The sequence below is a fragment of the Haplochromis burtoni genome, unplaced genomic scaffold (genome assembly GCF_018398535.1).
Source record: "Haplochromis burtoni strain Fernald_Lab_line unplaced genomic scaffold, NCSU_Asbu1 Contig_102, whole genome shotgun sequence".
NCBI lineage: Eukaryota > Metazoa > Chordata > Actinopteri > Cichliformes > Cichlidae > Haplochromis > Haplochromis burtoni.
Window position 1 is genome coordinate 966,703 of NW_024582463.1, and position 20,599 is coordinate 987,301.

Consider the following 20,599-nt stretch of genomic DNA (forward strand, 5'->3'; position numbering starts at 1 on the left):
GTATGAGTAATTAAACTGTTGACAGTCTGTTTAGGCACAGCAGGCGCCTGATGAGCAGAACAAACCGTAACCACGGCAACCACTGGAGACAGATGGAGGGGTGGGTTTTGGGGACGGAGATATCCAGGAGATGGGAGAAATGGGGGAAAGTCGAGTGTGAACGTGAGGAAACTTGGGGGAGGGGTTAAGTGTGGGGTCGGAGATGTGGTGGAAATTAAGACTTCACGCAGCAATCGTATTTAAAGAGAAGTAGAAACTACAGCTAGAGACGAACACTGTTATCTGTGCTCTCTTCATCCAGTTCTGTGTTTTATTCTGCCACAGAACGATCTCTTATATCCTTCTAGAGATTAGAGAACATGATGAGCACACCTCCATTATCAAAAAGCAGCGACGCTGAACTTGATGTCCTTTGTAGTGGCAAAACACACTGCAAATATAAGATGGTCAGGTCAGTGTGCTCCAACAAGCTCCATCAGGCCTGACCAAAACAGTGAGCAACAAAGAGAAGGGTCAGCTCAAAAATCACATAAAGGACACACACAAAGCAGAAACAAGAATTAGAAAACAATAATAAAATTTATGGTTTCTGCAGCGTTTTATAAACACCTAGAACTAGATCCAATGAGTCCCAGCAGAATTTTGCAAATTAAGATTAGGAATTAACCCGCGTATCTGTGAAAGATTAGTCCACTCTAGCTAATACTGATCCAAATCTATGAAACTAAATGAGAAAATGAGGTTTATGTAATGTGATTCAGCTATGCAGACTGAGAATTGCTAACAAAATTTCACAGAGTACTTTTAAACTTATCAGGCTAACTTGCTAATCCTGCTTTGTGAAAACCCCCTCTAGAGATGGAGGAAGAGAGCAGATGGATTTACAGGAACAGCACAAAACTTTGATGTGTTCAATCCCATCAAAACTTTTCTCCAACGAGCCTAAAATGCAAGATGTTATGACCCCATTTAAACCTTTTATCGCATGTTCAGTCTGTAAAAAGGCAGAAAAAGAGTAGGAAATATGGGGTCATACTTCCAAAGCCTAAGCGGTTTGGCATTCTTGCTGGATAAATGACTGTTGATTGTCCCAGCACTATACCATACCAAGACAAATCAAAGGTGCCCTTCAATCCGTCAGGTCCACCGACTGATATTCTGGGTGCATTTACTCTTCGATGATTGATTTTAGGCTTTTCATGAGTTTAAAACCAAGAACTGAAAAAGAAAGTCTGGGCTTTTAAAGCACCGTCAGCCTCTTTTAGACTGCTGAGATGCACATTCTTCACATCGAGTTTAAATCCAAGCCCGACAAAGACAAACATCATGACCATCAGTTTGGAAGTATGTCCCACAATTCTGCCAAACACGCTGGGAACAGCTTCCTGCCAAACCAGCACTACGTCTTCAGTTCACATGTGTTTGTCTGCATTACAAATATCACCAACAGATGCAGTGGGTTGTAGATGTTCAAGTGAATCATGGTGCAGAATGCAGCGTGGGTGATGACTGTCAGAAGAAACCGGCTTGTACTTAGTTGGAAACACTTAAGTCTCACAGCAAAGCACGCAGCATTTCTGCATGTATCAGCACTGCTAAGCATTAGAATATGAGACGCAGTAATCAACAAACTCAAGGGAAACCAGTTTCCCCTGCAGGCTCATTGCAGTGCAGCCTTGTTTTGTCTGCATTAGTATCACACACTGGGGGGAAAAAAGCTCTTTGTGGTGAGTTACATTGCAAGTTGTGATTCATAACAGCTAAAAGTGGCTTCAGATCAAACGCGCCTGATGCTAACAAGACTCGAGCAAGGAATCGCTTATATGCTACATGCTACATTTATGCCTCCTTCTGATTCTACTTGTGTAACCCATCTCTTATCACTGGCCTTTTGTCTTTCCTCATTTAAGTTCCCTTGGTTCAGAGAGGGCCATGAGAAAGATGGGTGACCACTAGAGCAATATAGAAAATCGAATGAGATAAAATAGAAAAAGGGTAGAAAAAGGAACAAACACATTAGTGAAGACAGTTTATTTTTTATAGAAGTGTGCGCCTGTGTGGAAGTGTGTGTGCGCCCGTCTGTGCAGCATTAATCAATACATCCATCACTGTGATGCAGAGGCCTGGCTGGCATGTCACTGACCTACTGTGCTGGATGCAGAACGCTGATTGGGTAACTGTTCTCTTACTCAGGATTTCCCCTCACTGAGCTGAAAAGCCTGCTGAATCACCAAACTGCCACATGCACATGCATACACACACGCGCACGCTTTTCCGCCAAGCTGCATCCCGTGGCGTCAGCCAATCAGGGTCCATATAATTGGCGCTGCAGGGTGTCTGACTGGTGGGGATGTTGACAGATCAGCAGTGGTGTGTTGGCACATCATTTGTAGACTTGTATTTGTACTGAATTTGTGGTTGATTAGCCTTATCGACGTAAACACGCACAGGTGCACACGCACAAAAGCATCCATTGATAATATGGTGCTGAAAGGCTGACATTAGGTTGGAGTTCGGATGGAAAGGCAATCAGATAACGAGCAGTCATCTGCTTATAGAGAAATAGGCGCCAAAACAGGTCATTAAGGGACAATGAAGCTGAGCTTGAAAGTTAGAGAGACGAAGATGAAGAAAGAGCATCAGAAGGATTAAAAAAATAAATAAAAACAGGACAGGAAAATGCAAGCACATTATGTTCACGGTGAGTGGCAGGTCAGCTATTTTACACCACTTACATTACTGTGTGTATGCAGGCAAATTTGTGGATGTAAGCATAACCATATTTAAGTGGGTGCAAGTTTAGAAGTTCAAGAATGTGACTGTGAAGAAAAATAAACTAGGATTAGAAACTGAAGCAAGAGTTTCTCCTGGGTGACCCCTCTGTCTGCAAACTCAAATGCACACAATCAACCTTCACTAAAATCTTACAAATCAAGAAAGAGAATATCTACTGATACCAGACTTAAGGGTAATAGGTGTCACACCACAGGTTAAGTCACTAATATTTAACAGCACATCACAATTAGAATATGTGAGCATTTTTTAGAAGCAGATAGCCAGATGAGCACAATAAATGTGAAGAATCTTTAACTTGCTTTCATCTACAATAAGGTGTTGAATGAGGAACATGCGTATGTTCACGTCCCTGTGAACATACGTGAACACTATGTTGTTTTTCAGACCTTAAAAACACCTTTCTCAACTTTAAAAGTGACACGACTTGGTCGCTGCAGAACAAAGCAAAGATTTCACAGCCTCCTGCTTTAATTTTCAAGTTTCACATGTGTTGAGCTCGAGGCTCTTGACATCATGTAGCCATTTAATCCATCCTTTCTCCTAACGACCCCACTGATGTCATGTGACATCAGCAGCCTGCACTCGTTTTAACCTCGGCGCGCTCGCACAAAGTGCTTTGCAGTGCGTTTCTCTTTCACCCACCTCCATGCATCTTGAAGTTCAGTGCCTTGCCCAAGGTCACATTTGTCAAAGCGTATGTGGCCATGTCTCAAACAACCAACTGTGCAATTAGTGGCCAACCCACTCTACACGCTACAAGAACCCGCCCCGCAGTCCGTGTGATTCAATCACGGAGAAGTCTTAAAGAATGGCTCGTGGATGCCAACTGATGCAAACACAATTTCCTTCACAATCAGCGCAATATGGAATAGCATCAATGAGCATGTGGAAACACAGAGCGTCAGCTATTAATTACATGATTTTATTGGCTTACTTATTGTCATTGTGGAATTTAATTAGATCCTACTATGCTATTGCCATCTGGAGTAAGAAGTCATCAAAAGAGAAAAGCATTGAGCTGCTTCCCCCTATCAGCAGTATGACAGCTATCCTCCACAATGAAAAATTATTACTCTCCAAGTAGAAAAGACACTCTGGCACAGCAATGTAACCAAGTTATTTTCAGTGCTTTATGTCCCTTATTTGCTCAGCTGTCCCCGTGATCCAGCTGCTGAATCCATCTGTAAGATGTATAGAAAGAGACTGCTAGCATTTACAAAAGGATGTTCAAAACATAATGTTGAAGTCCTGCTTTGCATTCTGAGTGACAATGAAGCATTACAACGATTAAGAAAAGCTTCCCGGCGAAAAGAAATGCACACACAACACAAGCTGTGCTGGTATACTTCTATAATGGCCACAAATACCAGTAGGAAGAAAGTTCAGGCGGTGTATACGAGAGTTACATAACAAATCATAACGGCACCACTCCCCGTCCCTCTGTGCCAATGAAGTGCCAAAGAAAATCACTGTCACCTCTGTTGTTTGCCAATTCAATTTACCTCCCAGAAAATATAATCCCCAAGCTGTGCAGTTGTGTGGGCTTTCCAAGGGGAGGAAACTAAATTACAAACCCTCAGCAAATAATGGGTTATTGGCTGCCACAGTTATAACAACCTTAATGGTAATGAAACTGTTAGAGAACTGCAAAGAAAGCCTCCAAAGCTATATGTTCATTTGATTGATGGAAGAGGAACAAAATAGCCAGATGGAGGTGCACATATGTGAGCCGTGACACCAAGTAGAGGCCTACTCGTTGCTGTGGTTCACCACGTCAGGTTTTCCTGCTCAGCCTCTCCGTGGTTCACCAATTCACAGCCAGCGCCAAATCAGAACAGCAGGGTTAACACCTGGTTTTTGGGATGTCTGGCACATCCTGCAGCCGAGCGCTTCCACATATTGCACGAAGGGAGGTCTGGCCACTGTGACAGCCACACTTCAAAAAGAATCACAGGTAACCGAGGTGGTTCAACTTTTATGACTTTTTAAGCAGTTTTTAACAAGCCACTCCAAGTTCATTAAAGACTGGGTTGCTTATCTATGCAAAGCTGATGCGAAGTGGCAGCTTTTATAAAGCCAAACTTCAAAGACTCCATCAATATTGCCATTTTTTTCCTACTCCAAACACAGTGAGCGGAGAACAAGCAGAGTGGGTTGCTTTCTCTTAAGTGTTGCCATGTTTAAAGATTAGATAGTTTCAAGAGCTCCTGGCTTTTCATAAGGTACAGTAGCCAAAAGCACCCTACAACGCTAGAATCTCTCAGATCAAACACTCGTGTCTTCAAATTTTGTACAAATAAGAGTAAAAGCTCTTCAGACTGCTTAAGAAAAATCGCCAAAACCACCAGAGTTTTTATGATCTTCATGCAAGAACTGTGAAATGTGCCTCAGTGAGACAAAAACAAGGATAATATATGAGCCACTTAGTACATAAAGTGATACATAGGTGGGAAATTTCACAGGAATGAAAAAACAAATAATTAAACCAAAAACCCAAATGAAAACACGTTAAATATCTGGCTATGAGACGTTCCAGGAATAGAAACAATTATTGAAATCTTCCAAACAGGAAGGATTCCAACAGGAATTAGTGAGAGTGGGTATTGCATACAGATGAATATACGAGTACGTACACACACATTCATTTCTTCCTCTTTCAAATACAACAGAGGCTTGGGAGGAATTAGTTGAGTCGAGTATTTCATAAGAAGTGTATTATTTTGGAGTGCCACTGTGAAGAGACTGCAGACTTTTCATTTTAAAGAGAACACACTTCACTTCTTTCACTCCTACTATTTACCTCAGGGGTTCTGTGAGCTTTCTTTCCTCCCCATCAGTACCCCCATCTGTATGGCAAAAAGATGAAAAGACCGAAAAAGGACTCCACACAAACGAGCATGTTTTTGTTCTTTCTTGAGAGGCCCATGCTTGACACAAAGATTAGGATTACACTGTAACTCCTGTTTGAAAGATAATGATCTTCACACTTCTCAGTCAGCCAAAGACCTGAAACAAATCTAAAGTTGGAGCGTTTGTAATCATCTCATTTTCTTTTGGGACAGCAGCCCGTAGTTTGCTTAGTTGGGTTACTAAAGTCTACTCCTACAACAACAAAACAGCATTTAGAGAGGAAACAAAAAGACCACTTTCACATACTTGGCCTTTACTTTTAATTTTCTGACCTCAAGATGTGGTGCTTTAAATGTCCCATCCCAACTTATCTGTAATTTTCTTGACCACTAACCTCGTCACTCCTCCTTACCTCATCGCCTTTCACGCCCACTTCTCCCACCACTATCGTGACGGCGATGACATACAGAGTCGTTTTTAGCAGCTCTCCCTTCCTCTAATCAAATCCCGTCTTCCCTCCCTCATCCCTCTCTCTGACAGTGATGGATGGCGGCCTTCACCCGTTTATCGCCTTTACATATTTCTCTGCCCATCCGCTTAACGACACGCATTCACACACAATGACTTCATCCCCCTTTCTCTCCATTTTCCTCAAACTCTCCTCTTCCATCCCACTTTTCCTCTGCTCGTCACACAACTGGCTTCATTTTATCCCATCTTGCACCCTTCCCTCCTCCATCTTATGTACTCCATTTTTTTTTTGCTTCCCACTTTCACTGTATTTCACGCTTTAGTCTCTCCTTACCTCTGCATTTGTTGTTTTTTTTCCATATCCAATACCGTTACCCCGTCCCTGTGCTTTCTATACATACTAAAGAGGACCAAGTACGACAGAGGAGCGATAGTATCAAAAGGATGAGTGGGCTTACAGTACACACGACTGCTGCAAGAAGAGGCTACGTGGGTGTTCTTTTGTTCCTTGCCTAGAGAGAGTGTGTGTCTATGTGTCGGCCTCCCTATAATTATGATTGTGTGGGAAGACTGTTTTGGTATGCTCGCAGTTGTTTCTGTATGCAAGTGCTCACCTAATATGAAGGGCCTGGATTATGAGTAAGAGTGCATGCTAGAAAGCCTTAGTGTAACCGAAAAAGAATTTGAATGCGAGCGAATGAAAGGCTGCCTCCATATTTGATCTCTGCATTTATGCTAGCGGAGCTTTTGCGTACTGTAACATCAAACAATGCAGCAGAGCTCAAGTGCATGCCAGCCATATGAATAGACAGTCAAATGATGCCGCTTTAAAACTTTCCATTCATTTCTACCTCCAAACTAAACGCCTTGCAGTCCAGCATTAACTGCTTAGTGGCAACGCGATGTCTGGCTGTCAGTGATTTCTGACTGAAGCCTGGTGGGACACCTATTCACAGCCCAATAAGATCTGTGGATTACCGTGCTTGTGATAAGTGGCTTCTGAGAGCAAATACAAATCCCCTTGTTTATAAACATTGCAACATTCCCTAAGTCGATTATGGGCTAATGGCATTTGCGAGTGCCAAAGTGGATTCGCGCACACACGCCAATCTGCAGATTTGGAAATATAATCACAAACCTACATGTGCAAACACACAGACACACATGGATTTTATTAACATTATTAATAGTGGCTGGCATTTAAAAGGCCCCGACATTAATAATGATCCACAGAAACCAAGGACAACAATGGACCAAGTGCATTAGATCCAACATGTGAAAAACAAACTTCAAACAGACGCATTAGAGCTTTTACCACAAGTCATGCCTCAAGCTTATTTTAATTTGCATGGGTTCGGGTTCAACAGTATCACAGAAAAAACACTTAATGAAAATTCATCATTTTAAAGCCATTAGTGGCAACGCATTCAGCAGCGTTTGTCCTCACTAAGAGAAGCGGCACCCTCCAGGGCTTGTGGTGGGTGTTAAAACTGAAGCTTGCTGGAGTTGGGGTGAGGTCAGGTTCAGTCTCTTGGCACCGAGTTGTGCTCCAGAGCAGAGGGTACAGAGTAGATCCTTCCATAGATGCTTTTAGCTCATGTTCTCACTCTCACTTTATGCAGCCTTTTTTGCTCTCGTCAACAGTCTGTTTCCTGCTCCCTGGACAGCTATGGGTTCACGCAGGGTCGTGCAAGAAGAGATTTCCCAAAATAGAGTAAAAAAAACAAAAACACCTGCAAACAACAGATATGGTACACAAGCCTAAGAGCTTGGATGAGCTAGCAAATACACATGTACCTTCATATTAATAGTCTGTTGTTCATACTCCTCTTTGTCTAGTTTCCGGTGCATTTTTGTGCTCTTCTCTGTGATTTATTTCTTAATCATTAATCTTTTATCGACTGACCTCCTTGACTTTTTTTTTTGTCCCAAAAAGTGTCAAGTAGGCTTTGTCCCAGTGGGCTTTTGTCCTTATTGCTATATACTGCGATGTCTTGTTCTCTGTGCACGTGGGCCTGAGCGAGAGTGCAAAAAAGTGTGGGTGTGTTTGTGTTGACACACATAAGTGTGTCCCCGGCTTATTGCAAATTCAGCAGCAAACTCTTAAGAGCACAAGAAGACTTCCTAAGTGCAGACAAGTGTCACATTAATTCACAAACAGGAACACGCACTAGACAAGCATGGTGGGAGTTCATGTCTACAACCGTATATAGCAAGTGCAGATACTTACCTAGCTTATTTCAGTTACTGCACGCGCACACATGCCGTACTATAGCTTTCTGAGGCATCGGTACAAAGCGTTAGATAAGCATTTATTGATTCCCAGAGGGGAAAATCCAGTGTTACAAGAGTGTCACACACACACAGACCAAAGAGACGAGGAAAGATAAGAGGGGGGAAGAACTGGAATAAAAAAAAGCTATATATTTGTATAACAGATGAACAGAGATAAATATCAGGCAAAAGCTGTTTTAAACTAGTGGTTAAAAACTGAAAAAGTTAAGGTTAAGGCATTGCTGTAGGTTACATTATACGCAAGTGACAGTTACCCGATAGAACCAGGTAAGATTAGAAATGTAGGAAGTTGATTTGAGGGATTTATAAGCTGTGGCAAACATCTGAGTTTCACATCTGAAGATGTAATCTGGGTACCTTTTTGTGTGCAGATTTTGGAATCACAAATAAGAATGGGTCTTCGTTATTTTTGCACCAGAGGTGTACTGGCTAAGGTCCAAAGGAGACTCTCAAATACAGTCAACTGTATGTCCTACACCAACTGTCACTAAAGGGAACACATGAATCAGAAGAAACACTCATCCTAGGCTGGAAGCAGCTATTAAATGCCATAGTGCATCAGGCATACTGCTGTATCACTCTTATTTTTTGCATAAATATGAAATTTAAAGAAAACTCCTCACAATTTAAAAAACTTAAAGTATTTACTTATTGGATTAACATGTTTACTACTTGCATCTTTATCACTGTTAAAGAGGGAAAAAAGATGAAATGAGAGCATGGAAGAAGAAAAGAGTGAAAGAAAAAGAGTGAGAGTAAATGAATGGGACAGGGTGCTATCTATCTCTTTGGCTCTGATCGATCAGCAGCTGAGCAGATCAGTTACATCCAACTTGTGTGCCAGAAAGCTTCAATACTGCACTGCTCTGGTTGTAAATGAGATCTCCTCCATAACAGAGGAAGAGCACCAAATGAAGGAGAGAGTGAGACGCTGAGTGAGTAAGAAGAAAGAGAAATGACAGTTTGGGAGGGGAAGAAAGAAATCAAGAGAAAGCAGATGGAGAGAAGAGATGAGTGGGAAAGTTAGATAAATGAAGGGAGGGAGGGAGCCTCTGAGACAGGCAGGGTGCAGCATATAATCATGTGTGGTTTGCAGGATCAGAGGGTGTGTGTTTGCATGTGTGGATAGTTTGTGACTGAAAGTTAGAGCAGCACTGGCAAGGAGACATGGAGGGCAGCAGAATCAGCAAGCGATAGGGAGACGAGACAAAATGACAGAGGAAGTGCTGCCGGAGAAGGTGGTGAGGTAGTGCTGTGACTGATAACATTGTTGTACTTGGGTTGCCTCAAGGGCAGACAAGACGGAGAGAAAGAAAAAGAGGGAATGAGACATAAAGAAAGAAAATGTGGTAATTTACAGAATAGCCAGAGGCAGAAAGATGGAAGGTGAGCAAGGATGCAGAAACAGGATAGGTGAAGATAACAAGGAAGACAACTGCAGGGAGAGGATAGAAGATGAGGAAACAAAGCCCGATCCCTGGAAATAGAGAAAGAAGAGGAGCGGTACAGTAAGCGAGAGGTGTGGGAGTGGACAGTGTGGGCAGGGAGGACACGAGGAGAAGGCTTTCACAAGGAGAAGAGGAGACAGAAGGTGGAAATTAAAAACAGAGTGAGAGTAAGGCCAGGAGAGTTATTAGATGACTGAGAAGAGCTAAGCAACGAGAGTAGAGGAGGAAAAAATGAATGAGACAGAAAGGTCAAATGACGGTGTGGAGACAGATGCAGGACGCACAACAGAGGACTGCACGAGCATTACTGACATTCAGCATGCCGCAGGCAAACCAAGTGTTAGCAAAGCGTGGGGTAAAGCTGGTTTAGCGCCGATCGTATGAAGACACCACCTGACATTAGGGCTTTTCAGGGAACATGGCGGAGAAGACACATTTTTAAGCAGTATTACACTTTGCCAGAGTATTGTCACATTTTAGTATGCATGGCTCCACAGGAGTGCAGGAGCAGTCGACTTCCAGCATCAACCTGCCCCAGGGACTGGCTGTCACTGCAGGCTTCCGTGCCTTTGTCCTCCTCCCCACACTCCCACCATCCCACTCTCTCCTGCTGCAAGCATTTTCATCCTTCCTTTCCTTTTTTTTGAAAATGATGACACTAGACATAAGGAAATAACAATCCCTGATATCATTGCTAAGCTGGAGAGCATCTTGGGAGTTTTATTTTTAGGCTGGGTTGAAAACGGTACAGAGTTCCTGGTAGTCATTGCAGCTTCCCAGAACAACCAAGAGGCACTCAAGTAGCAAAAAGCAATGTTTTCTAACTCTGCAGTCTATTGACGTACAACTGAACGGCTTGATGGGATGGGCAGAAAACCGGGCTCATGCCCAAACTGCATTGCTCTTGATAACTAATATCTCATTGGTTTAATGTGCTGCCCAAGCATCATGCTTCAACAGGAAACGCAGGATATTAAAGCAGCAATGGCACCATTCAATAAAGCAAAAAAGTAGTTCTTGCGTGATCTATACCACCTTTTTCATTCCTTCCCCTCAGCTTTTACCGAGAACATTTGAGATCCCAAGATTAAAAAAAAAAAGTATATTCATTTCAGGCACTAGAGTTCTCATCTTCTCATTTACTCAATACAAAGTTATGATTCAAAAAGGAGACAGTGTAGCCTGGTCTAATATAGAGCTCACATTTTGGAAGCAGACCAAAACTACCATGTAGCAGTCTCACTATCCGAGCTAGATTGCAAACGCTCCTCTAGTTTCAGGCAGAAAGAGTAAAGCCAGAATCTAATGGAAAATATTGAGCCGCAATTTGCGTCAACCTGTAAAGTCATCGTGATGCATAGTTATGCCTGGTCATTACTCAGAGTATTGGGTTGCACATACTGTATATCACCGTGTAATCATCACACTCTAGTTTCTGCACTGTCAGTTTACAGATTGCTTCATATGAAAATATCCCCATCGTTCTTCAGTGATGTTTTTGTGTCCGTCCGTGACTCACCATCTCATCTCCCCTCATTGCATCTCTGACTGTTATCAACCATCTCTGTCACTCTTTCTGCATCTAGGCTACAGTTGCTATAACAACTATTAGGCATGGCAATCAGTGGCTGTGACTCACTCCTATACCTTATCACTAAGCCACAATGTGTGCATTTACTGGCAAGATAAAGGCAGAGGGATGCCATTTCAAAGCCACAACACAAACAGAAGTGAGATTTTTAACACAGAACAAAACAGCTGACCCGCCCCTACAACCAAAAAACCAATTAACAGCCAAACGGGGAGTCATTTGAGCCAATAATGTTACACTGACAGATGTCAGAGACACAGTGTATACGTTTTGAGTGCCTTTATTCACAAATAACCAGAATTAGCATGACATTTGTTTATATGTTCTGATAGGGTTTTCCCAGAGATGCTTATCATGTTTGCAAGTATTTGTAACAGTGTGTGCCCAAGTGTAACCTGATGAGAAGAAAATCAGAGCTTGTTGGGGGTTTTTTTGCTTTAAAATAGTGACTTAATCATGGATCCTCTCCATACATTTAAAAAAAACAAGGCTGCAGAGTAGAACGACTTGCTTCTAGTACGACTGTACTGCCATACATACTGTATGTGTGAGACTTACAATGGGACCCTGGTGTGTTTAGTGCTATGCCAGGCTTACCAACACCTGCATTGTGCTTTATTTGAGCTTTGCTGTGGAATCCAGGCTGATGGGCTGCTGACCCAATTTGATTCCCTGACCCACAGTGTTAAGAAAGGGTCCTATGATATAACAGTAATCCACTCTCACATGTTTCTAGGTAACTGTTACTATGGGGACTGGCTGTGTTCAGTCTTTTGGGATGCTGTTGCTAGGCAATAAGCTACAGTGGCAAAGAGGTAGAAAGGACAGAATATACATGTAAGCCAATTAAAAAAAAAAAAAAAGCACACAGCAAGGGAGGCAACCATTTTTCAATACAGATTTTTTTTAATGCTACAAAGCACCATGTAGGCACTAGTGTGAAGTGGTACTTGTTTAGAAGAGGCCTTGACCCACACAGGTATGGATGTGTGTAAAGCAAGCCCTTGCTTCACTTCTGTCTAGTCAGAGTAGGTGGAAGACAAAAAACCAGACACACACATAGAAATACGACCAACTGTATGAGTTTAAAAACTATGTCTAATCTTTTCCCCCCCCATCTGTTCTCTTTTTCTCTCCAGGTCTGTGAACAGCCAGGCGTTCTACCATGCCTGTCCCCCCACCCTTCAATCCCCGCAGACAAAAACACCTACCCCACACACACCACCCCGAAGACAGAGCAGAGGGCTCCGACTTCCCATCCCTCTTCCCTCTGCCCAGTCTGTCCGTCTCTCTTCTGTCCCCTCTTTTTGTTTCATCTCTGTCAACTTCCTCCCATCTCATCCACTGCGCCTGTCCCAGGACTGCAAAGAGAACCCTCCCGGACTCTGTCCCTTTCCCAGTCTTTCACTGGCTGACTTTGGTCACATGCTGCCTGCTTCCTTCTCTAATTGGAGCAGGGGAGACGTGGGGTGTGGTCTCGGCCTGTCCTTTCCACTGCGTGTGTCGAAACCTTTCGGAGTCACTGAGCACGCTCTGTGCCGACAAAGGCCTCCTGTTCGTCCCACCGCATGTTGACCGGCGGACAGTTGAGCTGCGACTGGCCGATAACTTTATAACAGAAGTGGGCGGAAATGATTTTGTCAACATGACCGGATTGGTTGATCTGACACTGTCAAGGAACACCATCCACCTTATTAGACCAATGGCCTTTGCTGACCTGGAGAGTCTACGCTCTCTGCATCTGGATGGTGAGCAGTTATTTTATTCTCAGTGTTCAAGACTTGAATCAAATACACTACTTAAACGTGTTTTTACCCGTTTATTGTTTTATCCAGGTAATCGCTTGACAATACTCGGACCTAGAGACCTTGCAGGTTTGGTCAATCTGCAGCACCTGATTGTCAACAACAACCAGCTGATCAAGGTCTCCGTGCAGGCTTTCGATGACTTCTTGCTCACACTGGAAGACCTCGACTTATCTTACAATAACCTCAGGAGGTGAGTTTTTGCTTTTGTTGGGTATCACCCACGTGCACAGCACATCCAAGCCACAGACATTGCTCTTTAAGCAGAAATCATCAAAAATGGGGCCTGGAGCCAGACTTGCAACGTTTAAAAACGGCAGTGAAGTCCGTTGTTGATAGAGTTTCTCAATAAATTACTCCAAAAACTTGTACGTGTGAAGGTTTTGTGCCTTTCCACTGATCTCTCAATTGTTCATATGACGGTAAACTCAATGAATTAAGAAAAATAAACTATGAGATTATTTTTCTTGCAATATTTCAGGATGTTCATCCTCCTTGTAAATAGGTCATTCTTAAATAGATAGTATTTAACAAGAATACTTTATTTTGCACATTTTGAAGACATATCTCACATGGGTTTATGGTTACAAGCTTAAGTTTTAGGAAAACACCTTGTGCTACACTACTTAAAGGGGAAAAGAACCATATACTGTTGTTTTTCTTAGGCTGCATACAGTGGACTGAACGTGGCCCATGAACTAAATTGAGTTTGACATCCTTTGTGTCAAACTCAATTTAATTCATGAGCCAGCATACACGGACACACCCGTCTCTGTCAGTGTATCCTGCACACAAAATTTACACACAAATGCACAATGAAAACACTTGGCATATGAGGCAACGAGGAGAAGAAAGGGAAAGAAAAGTGAAAGTCAATTTTGATGAGGTTCTAATTTTCTTTCACTTCGTCTGAGCTCACTCCACTGCCACCGTGTACACTGTTATAGCTGCTCTATACAGCTGAGTGCAGGGTGCAGTATTCTTCTCGTGTCTATTTAGGACAATAGGGATTCAGCGTTACTTTCCATTCCTCTGGTCTAAATGATAAGTCAGAACAATGATGATATTCTCTTTTAGACCTCTATTCTCTTCCTAGTGTCCCTCTGTGCTGATAAATTCAGCAGCATTGGGCTGTCAGTTCTGATTAAGATGTTTCATTTGTCTCCTCTAAAGCAGCTCTTTGGCCTTTCTCCAACCTCTAAAACCATAATCTAAACCATAAACATGGTCTAATTAACTATGCCTGGCACTTCTTTCCTCTTTCAGGCCTGTTGTCTAATCAAACTATTGTACAGATAAATGGAGGCCACCTGCTGTAACCATCAATGTTTACCAAATTGTTTTCGTAACTGATTAAAATCACTGAATACGTTTATTTAGTCAACTACAAAAAGAAAAGCATTCTTTGCACCCAATGAACTTTATTACCCAACAGCAAGGTGATTGTAAAGTTCAGTTCGGTGAACCTGGACACAAAAAAAGGTTAAAATCAGCAGGGCTGGTGTGACTGACGCCCAAAAATAAATGCTTCGTATTTTTCCTATTTTGCTAGTTCCAGACATTTCATTTGGATTCACTAATTGGTCCAAAACAGGGAATGACAGCACTAATGGAATACTAAATGACTACAGCAATGGGTCACAGATGGGACTTGGGGAAACCCAGATAGAGCAAAAGATTCAGAAGGAAAACAAGCATCTGTTGTTGTTGTCTGCCATTGTTGTCACTATTAATTCATCGTTGCATATTTGTTCTCTGACGAGTAAGAAGAAATTACCCAGAGAACAACAAATGAACTGTGGATCTATCGGTGCTACAATCACATCCTTTAATAAAGAGGTCCCAAGAGGTGGATCTGTCTTTAGAGCTGCTGTTACTCCATCTCCACACTGCATGATCAATCTCACTACAAAGTTTACCAATTCAATAAATCTCACATTAGCCGTTGTTCTTTTTTATATCTACAGGGTACCATGGGAGTCCATTCAGAACATGGCCAGTCTGCACACACTAAACCTGGACCATAACCTGATAGATCACATAGCGGAAGGAGTCTTTGGAGAGCTGTATAAGCTTGCAAGGCTGGATATGACCTCCAACAGGCTGCGAACCCTGCCTCCTGATCCTCTCTTTGCAAGGTAGCTCTTAAGCTTCAACTTTTATGTTTCCCTCAGAAGTAGCTTAGTAGAAATATCCTGTTGCAGACGCCACAGAGCTACCGGTGTGTGTGTTTTTAGCAGGGTGCTTTCTGGCACAGAAAAAGAAGCAAGACAATGCTGGGGTGCTGGCATTCGGTAAATTCTTTAGTCAACATTTACTTTTATGCTATTTATGTGCCACCACAAATTCTCACCACTTCGCTGACTCAAACATATTTCAAGTTTTGAAATAGTGATGGCGAGTTATATGACTGTTATAAATAGAAGTACGCACTCATTGTAAAGCTGTCAGCTGTGCTCCAACTAATGTGGAAATCAAAGTCCAGCTGTGACACAGCTTTGGTCAACTGGAACTCAGTGGGACTGACATTTTTGTCAAATCAACCGTATGAGGTGTTGCACTGACACGATTTCTAACTGCCTGTCTAAGGACTACGTTGCACGCTATGACAGACCATAGTGTGCAAGATCATAACAACTGACCAGTGCTTTGATTAGTAATAGAGACATTTCAGCTCAGGCCACCTTTTAAAAACAAGTTAAAATGATCTCTTTAATCATAACTTCCCCTGTAACTCATCTTTATGCATCCAGATTTAAAAGGGAAACCTGAATGCTTGCACAACAAATTGTATTCTTCTATAGTTTATGCAATCCAGTGTTTAAATCTTTTATATTTTAACATAAAGTTCAGTCTGATTGTACTAAATAGAGCTTCTCACATAGCCATGCTAAACACAGCCAGTTTATTCTGCAGTTTCACATGTTCCCATACCCTCTACAGATCACACCAGTCATTAAATGCTATATAAAATTACTTATAACAGCTTGGTATTAAAATGGAAACTTGGGAACAATTATCAAGTTTAAGGTTTTAGAAACATTTGAAAATAAGTTATGGCACGACAAAATTTTTTACAATTGCAGACATTTGCAAGATTTAGGCAAATTTTATGTTTATTTGCACAATAAATGAACTCCACGAATTGCTTCCCTTCCACTGATCCATGTGTTCAGATAACGCAAAGGTGGATTTGATGTTCACGTAAATCAACGTACAGTCACAGTTAACCCTTTTCTAAAAACGGCTGTGAACTGTAAAATGCTTTGCGGGAGCAGATCAGTATAAAGTACATTAAAGCAGAAAATAGAGTGACACAATCAGACAGCTGAGCCTCGTCTATCAAGCTTTGTCCAATTAACTTCAAAAGAATTTGTTAAACGAAAATTGCAACACTTGTGCAACGGTGCCCATTAGAGGTCTCAGAAAACAAGTAGTGGTCTCCAAACCAGTTGTCAGAATGAGAATCAAAGCTAAAAATTTGTGGTGAGCAAAGACAGCCTCATCTACCAGCCGTTCACACTGTATAACTGACAAGTTTTACTCAGTGATGCATGCAAAGCTCAGATTTCCGTCAGGAGCAAATAGCAGAGAGGTTGAACATGGTATGTTCAAATGTGAAGATACCATGTTCACATTTGTTTTGCACCAAACTGACTTCAACCTGTCTAAGGACAAGTTCATGAAAGACGTCCTTCTAAAGTTGTTCTTAGAGAGTGATGTTCAAAGTAAATCATTTATAAAAATTTAACCAAATGCAAATTGATTATCTCCATGAGTTTTAAGGCTCTTTTGTATTCACTACAGGTACTCGTTTCAAAATGAGAGAAAAGACAATTATGAATATTGCATTTAAATAACCTCGAAGTCCAGCAAGGCATCATTAAGTGAATGGACTGACTGCTTTTCTTTTATTATATTCAGGTCTCAGACAGGTGCAATAAGTCCTACCCCATACAATGCTGTCATAAGCCTAAATTTTGGAGGGAACCCACTGCACTGCAATTGTGAACTGCTATGGTTAAGGCGCCTCATCCGTGGAGATGACATGGAGACGTGTGCCACTCCTGCTCACCTTGCTGGAAGGTAAATGATCGTCAGCTGGTCAACGGATTATTCTGATTCTTGTAACTAGTAAAGGTTTCCTCTATCATAGGGCAGCAATGTAATAAGTTACAGGCTGAACAATGTTTTGAATTAAAATGACCTAATTCTTACCTTAATGAGATCAAGTGTGCAAGAACAGAGATTAAGCTCAAACTCATGAGGACAGGTAGTCCATGCAGCCAGTTTTAAGAACACTGGCGTGATATTTTGCCCCTAATTAGATACTCTGAACTACCTCTACTTCCTACATCCTTCTTTTCTAAATTTCTAGTCTAACTCTAGTCAAAACCACACTGAAAATGAAGCATTTATGAGGAAAAGGAGTTGCTGTCCTCATCAGTCTGCTATTATTCACATTTTCTGCATTTTTGAGTTTGTCATCATAGGATCCTGGTGTCTCTTACTTTGAATATGTATGCGGACAGATGTTAACATGATAGGCTTTGATAGAAGGAAGCTGTTGGTCTTCGCATTTTAAGCTGCTGTCCCACATATGATTCTTGCGTGACTCATTGCAAGATGCTATCTGGTTAATTGATCATTTGGGATTTGTGGAGAATAGCAAAGTTAATCTGCTCCACCCATCTCCCTCCACCTCTCTCACTGTCTTTTCTGTGCCTGCAGATATTTCTGGTCAATTCCTGAGGAGGAGTTCACATGTGAACCACCTCTCATCACTCGCCACACGCACAAGCTGTGGGTGCTGGAGGGCCAGCGAGCCACGCTAAAGTGCCGTGCCATTGGTGACCCCGAGCCAGTAGTCCACTGGGTTTCACCAGATGATCGCATCATCGCAAACTCATCCCGGACCAGCTCCTTTAGCAACGGGACCTTGGATATCTTGGTAACAGTAGCCCGTGATGACGGGGCATATACATGTATCGCAATAAACGCAGCAGGTGAAGCAACTGCCACTGTGGATCTCAAAATAATCCCCCTGCCTCACCGGGGTGGAGTAGGTGGAAACGCTGGGAGCAACAGCGTTAACACCAAGAACAACAGGAACGTGACCAATGGAATTTTACGGACCGATCCGGGCTCGTCGGATATTAGCACGGCCAAAAATGGAGGGATTAACAATGGCGGTGGACGCGGAGGAGAGCCAGAGGATGGGAAAAGAGTTGGAGGGGATGACGAAGAGGGTGACGGCGGTAGGGCATCTGAAGGAGAGAGGACTGATGGAGGAAGCATGGAGGAAGAAGAGGGGGAAGAAGAGGAAGGAAGGATGATTGGAGTACAGGGAGTAACATCGACATCGGCTCAGGTCCGATGGGATTTGGGGCGTTTGTCTGGAGCTTACGTTGTCTGGATGTATCAGATACAGTACAACTGCACCGCCGATGAGACGCTCGTTTACAGGTCAGTTCAACTTTACTCACAATGCAAATAATAGAAGCTTTTGTCGCTTATCTAATGGCAAACTTAGACACTTGCCAAATGATTGCTTTCTCAGCTTCTCCTCCAGAAGGTATTTTTGCAGGGTCATGCCCACCCTTTTCTTTCATGCTAATCATTTTAAATATTTATCCATTACAATATGACACCTCAGTAGTCGAACTGTTCATCTTGCATATTGATGTGCGGATAGCTTAAGGGAAAAGTGAACGGGGAGCGGAATAAAGGGATAGTGGACGAGAGACCGTTAATAATTTATCTCCATCACTATGACACTTAATCTCAATAGGCAGTAGCCAGTGCATATGGGTGAGTGCAGAATGGGAGGATATGTGGATAACGTGGAAAAGGATTTGAAGGAGGGGGATGTTTCTGAACCGAGCTGCGTAACATAAACATCGAGAGGCCACGGTGTCCATCTAAAAATGCACGATAACAGTGATGCAACATGTATTTAATCTAAACACACTAATTTTCATAAGTTATGTCAGTGTATGACTCATCATAGTCTAAGAGGCAGATAAATAACCACTTAGAAAGTTGATTTGTAGTTAAAGGATTCAAAGCTCTTATTTACGCCATGGCATACAAGTACAGGGTACAGATCTGAAAAACATGGAGGTAAAACTAAAAAAAACAAACATCTGCAAGTATTTGAAAATTCCACTTTTTCCCCTCAAAGATCGAATGTAGCTGTGGCTATACAAGATAAGTTCTACATAAGGAAGACCAAAAACAATATCCTGAAAAATCGCATCTTTTTTATTTGCATTTCTAAAATATTGGGCTTGCATAAGAATCCATGAGAGAAAACAGTCTAAACAAAGCTAAAGGACGAGACTAATGTCTTTCAATATAAAACAGTGTGGCTTTTTTTAGCTACTTGGTGTGCTTACATGTACAATACTATGGTGCTGTTCATGAATTACAGCCGTACACAGTCAAAGTTTACTGTTTCTGAATTTATGAGCGTAGACTGATGAGACATTATGCGTGGGGTTATTGCTACAGTGGCTGAAACAGTGAGGAAGATGGGATAAGACACTGGGCTGGCTGAGCAAGGGCTGCCACTGTGCTATTATTTGTGTGGGGTTTTTATTTTAGCTGGCAGTAATGCTGGGGTTCAATGTGGCTTCCCTCAGGTATTATAAAGAAGGCATTAAGCTGTAAGTGTATCGTAAGGGGTAGAGCAACTCGTATGACAAAGACTGTAGAGAACAGAGATGGAAATATGATTGTGAAGGGAAAAAAAAGCTATAATCTGAAAGTTTGAGAGCAAAGTAAAAATACTAGGAACCTGGGCTGTTTGCAAAAGGGTGGATGGGGAGGTAAAAAGCAATACTATGAGTGAAGGATACAGTTAGAAGGGGAAAGCGGATGAATTTAGACATGAGGACTGAGACCTGTAGAGACTGAGAAGATGGGTTCTACCCAAATCACCTTGAGGTGAGATTGAGATAAAAGCAGGATGTGTGAAAGCAGACTGACAGTAAGGAGGACAAGAGCGTAGAAGGCCCACGTGGGAAAAGGAAGACAAAAACAAAAAAAGGAACCGAGGGTGGAGAGAGGGAGGGAAGGTATTTAAATCCATAACTGAAATAGAAAGACCGTGTACACAGATATACACCTGGGTATGAAAGAAAGGAGGAGGTTGGGAGAACTGATGCAATAAGGGAGAAAGGAGAAAATGGAGCCCACGGAAACGTAAGACAGCGAGAAAAAAAAAAACAAGCAAACAGGAATAATGTGACAAGGGAGCAGGAACGTTTAGAAATAGAGACGAGGCAATTTTGTGAAAGCAAAGTGCTCCTCTGCTGAAAAGGAGGTTGTGCAGTTGAAAG

The 20,599-nt window shown here is 42.2% G+C and overlaps 2 protein-coding genes across 5 annotated transcripts in view; one reads left to right on the plus strand and one right to left on the minus strand.

Annotated features, from left to right (window-relative positions):
* pcxb (pyruvate carboxylase b) overlaps positions 1-20,599 on the minus strand; it is a 299,933-nt gene that overhangs the window by 82,049 nt on the left and 197,285 nt on the right. The gene's annotated exons all lie outside the window — the stretch shown is intronic.
* LOC102311587 (leucine-rich repeat and fibronectin type-III domain-containing protein 4) overlaps positions 1-20,599 on the plus strand; it is a 42,542-nt gene that overhangs the window by 5,753 nt on the left and 16,190 nt on the right. For 2 of the 3 annotated variants that reach the window (XM_042223132.1, XM_042223131.1), the window contains exons 3-6: positions 12,591-13,449; positions 15,224-15,394; positions 17,181-17,342; positions 17,988-18,722. In XM_042223132.1, coding sequence (XP_042079066.1) covers positions 12,617-13,449; positions 15,224-15,394; positions 17,181-17,342; positions 17,988-18,722 — 1,901 coding nt within the window. In that variant the 5' untranslated portion in view covers positions 12,591-12,616. The remainder of the gene's footprint in view (positions 1-12,590; positions 13,450-15,223; positions 15,395-17,180; positions 17,343-17,987; positions 18,723-20,599) is intronic. The other variant, XM_005927724.3, reaches the window with a different exon arrangement.